This window comes from Arachis duranensis, chromosome 3 (assembly GCF_000817695.3).
Source record: "Arachis duranensis cultivar V14167 chromosome 3, aradu.V14167.gnm2.J7QH, whole genome shotgun sequence".
NCBI lineage: Eukaryota > Viridiplantae > Streptophyta > Magnoliopsida > Fabales > Fabaceae > Arachis > Arachis duranensis.
Window position 1 is genome coordinate 126,796,183 of NC_029774.3, and position 4,750 is coordinate 126,800,932.

The following is a 4,750-nucleotide window of genomic DNA, read 5'->3' on the forward strand; positions in this document are numbered from 1 at the left end:
CACCAGATGATCGCTCATTTCTCCCAAAAGACTGAATAACAAATAATAATAAACTAAAATTTGAGTTTTAAAAAATAAAAAATATAAAAAAAAAATTTAAAAAAGAAGGGATAAGGAAGGAACTAAGAAGGGAAGGGGATCGGTTTGGTGAATCCTGAGAGATAACAAGGGAATCTGAGACTCAGCGGCGAAAAAGGAGCTGAGACAGACCTTCAATTAATGAAACGAGAGAAAGAAAGGGGATTTTGGCGTGTATATAGCGAGGAGGGCCAAATGCGCCTTCCAATAGGGGTATCCTCGTCATTTCGTTTCCACTGTGTTGCCGCGTGAAGGACCCGTTCCCCCTGCTTTCGGGTTTCGGGTGGGCCCCACGCCTTTGGATTCTACTTGACTACTTCTATTTCTTCTATTTTTCTTAGTCCACGACACCTGTCACCTCCAACTACTACCGATACAATCCCATTCCAGAAATTCTTAGATATTTTCTAATATTTTCCTATCAAATATCCTTTTAATGCTTCTCTTTCTTTCTTCCAGCCTACAAATAATGTGTCAACACTAATTTTAATTGCAATTTATGAAGTCAATGTATAAAGGTGCATTAATTTGGTGAATCATAAATAAAGATTGACCTAGAAATTTTATCATTAAAAAAAAAAACTACAACCATAAATGAATTCAATATATTTTTTATTTTTTATAATATTTTAATTTGATAAGTTAAAAATTAATTTATTAGTTAATAAATTACTATATATATAATATAAAACTTAATTATAAATATTTATTTAAATAAACGAATAAGTTGCTCGTTTAACTAAATCAAATAAATTTAGAAGAAACCAATATACTAGATCAGCCACCCGGGTTTTGAAGACTTTGGTGGGTCCTTATTGAGCCCAACTAACTAATGGCATTTGATTTTCATTTTTCAATCCAATTCCGATTAAGTCTCGTAGTCGTATAGAAAGGGGGCAAGCTAAGTTTTTCGGTAACTTTTTTTAAAAAAATTTCAACATTCAAATCCAAAATTACTGGATTGTTTTCTGTAAACAACAGAAGTTGGCATTTCAAAGCCCTTTTCAAAATCCATTATTATTCATGACCAAAAATATAAATTCCACTATTGTTGTTTAGGGCATACAAGTAGTTCCCACTAGGACCAATTTTATATTGGACTTGGCTAAACACTTTTATTTCATATTTTTTACATAAAAAAATGTGTCCTATTACACTGACCCATATATTGTTCAGGCCTTATTACCTCTTTTGCCAAGAATGGGCTGATGGTTCTGAAGCAAATAGATCATAGTTGATGATGCCATAAAGGAAATTATTGCTATCGTCCAGAAAACCATGTTGCTTGAAACTTGAAAGGAAGGATCATGATAAAAACATAAACTAGTGAAAATTTTAATATTTTGTCTTTTCAATAATTTATTTTTACAGTAAGCATCTTAAATTCTTAACAAGTGCTAGCAATATCTTTCCTATTTATTGGTCACTAGTTATTTTTCTCTAATATATATTATTATTCATTAGTGCTAGTTACTATTAGCTTGAATGTTTTACTGCCACCAGGAAAACATTACTTGTCTTTATAGGTTATTAGTCTGAATAGTCACTACGTGATTATGTTGGCTTTTGTTTTTTGTTTTTCTGTTTTTTTTTTTTTTTGCTCCACTTTTATGTTGAGTTTCTTCNNNTTATATTGATAGTTGATTTAATAACTGATTTGAGTGGATACTTAATAATTTAGAATGGTTGTTATAGAATATAGGGTGTACGTACTAATCAAACTTTAACAAATTAAAGTGTATCCAGTATCCAAGTATAAGCAATTACTAATATCGGGTGGAGATATAGTATATTCCTCCTTGTGAGTTATTACCAAATATGTCCTTGATGACATGTGAGTGTGCATCCATATAATTTAATAAACAGAAATAGTCCAAGATTTCGACTTCTAAAGGGAAAAAAAGGAGACCCACTTTCCTTAGATTGATTAGCACAATATGTGGATATGCAAATACAAATTAAAAGTAGCTAGAGACAGTTCTCGATTTTGAGAGGGGAAAAAAGGAAAAGTCTAGGGCCAGCAGTTTTATTGAATTTTGGCCAGTATGTAACCAGCAGAGAAAGGTGAGCCATTGGATGAAATTTCACACCAATCTCACACTATCAAATCATCATTGATGGTTAGTTGATGGCTAACAATCATAAAAATTGCTGGCCCCTAACATTGTTCGGGAAAAAAGATACATAATTAGTGAAGCGTTGATGATTTACTCAGAACCTTGCTTGTAACATTTGCTGATAAATTTCAAAATTCAAGGGGTTTGATTAATAATTTTTTCGTTAAGTATTCATTATTGTTTGTTTTTAGTGTAATTTTGTTCTGTTTTGTGTTTCCTTTCTAGTAAAATGAAGCACTCAAATTGCCGTGAACCAGAAGCATTTCTAATAAGTTACTCCTATATAATGCCAATGAACTAACGAATCCCACCATCAATAGTGGCTTATTCTTTGCCTTCATTAATAATAATGACAGCTTCTATGATCTGGGTTAATGAAAATAATAGATAGGGTTGTTTTTTTAAAGAAAATATTTATATCAGGTTTCTTTTGATACATCATAAATTTGCATACATTGTTATACCTCACAAGTGTAAATATATGCATGTCAAACATCAATGTTAAAAAGGATATTCAAATAATATAGAGCCGATCGCTAAAATCTAATAAGAATGTAGGGCAATTTTCAAAAGGTGCGTGTGATGTTTTTAAAAGATCAGAGCTCAGTAGTAAAAATAATAACACAAATATTCAATACATGAAGAATATCGAAATATTCACAATACAATATGATAATAACTATAAGCAAGTAAATATATTAACTAAAGTAACAATAAGAACATATGGATATTTTAATGTGAAATTTTTTTTTAAAAATCACGAGTCATTAAGATTAAGAAAATGACTTCATTATAATTAAATATGAGACACAAGAGAGTCTCAAATAAAGTACAAATAGTGCATATAATCAATCAACATTTTTAAACATCAAAGCTTACAAATAAATAACAAGAAGATGAAAAAATATCCAATAACAAAACTACAGTTCAAAGCAGATTTCTCTCTCTTCAGACTTCCAATCAAAATCTTCATCGTTCAAAATGAAAAACAAGATAAGGTAAAATTGAAGTTTAAATTTTAGACTGATCTAACGATCTAACGGTGAGTGAATGAAAAACTGCTATTTGAAATATATTGTTATGCACAAAAATAGAAATTATATTTTCTTCTCTTCTCTCTCATTTTGTGGCTGTTCTTTTTCACTCTCAAAGATAAAAAAAAATCTTATTAGAATAGTAACACAAAAGTGTAAAAAAATATCGCAAAAGTTTAAGTTTAAGCCTCACAAAAAAAGAGAAAAAAATCAATATTTTTAGTTTCAAAAGGATTGAATATGATATAATAGATATTAATATTAGAAAAATGTTAGGGATTATACTTTTTTTTATTAACATTAGTCAATGTTTTGATTCAATATTATATTTTTATATTATTATAATTTAGAATTTAGCATTTAATTAAAATATAGAATTTAAAAATTATGATTTAAGATTTAATCAACGCTTATTTAATTACAATTATTGTATGTAAATGTATAATAAAAAATACTTATTTATAAACAAAAAATACAATCTAATCATAATAAAAAAAGTAATCTAATATCAAATTAAATAAATATAAAGTTAATATAAAATATATTTAGATATTATACTAATATCCTAAATATATTTTAAAACTATATACCGCGTATTTAACAAGATTGACTTCATTCATGCTTATTGTATTGTTTTTTGCATGTTTCTATAGGTGCTTATTGGCCTTCACTCTACATATGGACGTTTCGAAAGAAGAAGTGAGTGGGATAATTGACGAAATTCTTCCGGGTCACTCTAGTGTATAGATACAATTTTATACAAATTTACAGATTTATATAATTAAAAGACACAGTTGCCTCAATGTTTGTGAAGCTTTGTTGAAGAGTCCAAGCCAACCGGCAAGAATCTTTACATATTTTCCTACTTTTCCTAATTGACTAGCAACTATAGTAACATGTGATTTTTTTTAGCATGAATTATTGTTCATATCATGTGGATTACTTTTTTTTATTCTTTTCATCTAAAATATTATTTTAATGTATAAATTTAGTAAAAGAATGATGCGAGATCTGATTTCCACAGTCATGGCCATAAATTATTATTATTATTAGAAAAAATTACATTCTCCTCTCCTGTGAAATGCTAAAATGATACTACCCTTTTTTCTATTTTATAAATATACATTTCTCTTTTTTCTAACTTTTAAAAAATCTCATTTTTAATCCATTATAAACTTTTTGTATTAACTAATGTTAACTTTATCCATTTTTTAAGAAAAAATAAATTATTTTTTTTTAAATATTCATTAGTAAAAATTTTATCTTTTATCATTAAATTTTGCTTATCAAAATATCCTTTAATAAATTATTCTTTTTATCGATTAAATTATATTTTTTAAAAACTTTAATAATTATATAATTTTTTTCTAAAATATCCTTCAATAATTTTTTAATTATTAAATTATAATTTTACCAAAATTTTCGTTAACAATTTTTTTATATTTTACTCTTAATTTTTCGATATCTATATATATAATTTTAACATTAAACAAAAAAATTTAGTAAGATTATTTTTTAATA

The 4,750-nt window shown here is 27.1% G+C and overlaps 1 protein-coding gene across 2 annotated transcripts in view; it reads right to left on the reverse strand.

The window, feature by feature from the left end:
* The window catches only part of LOC107481217 (uncharacterized), a gene marked incomplete in the record, with an annotated part of 2,771 nt that extends 2,536 nt beyond the window's left edge, over window positions 1-235 (reverse strand). The window contains 1 exon segment of one of the 2 annotated variants that reach the window (XM_016101439.3): window positions 1-234. In XM_016101439.3, coding sequence (XP_015956925.1) covers window positions 1-18 — 18 coding nt within the window. 2 annotated transcript variants of the gene reach the window in all.
* Window positions 236-4,750: the final 4,515 nt, after the last annotated feature.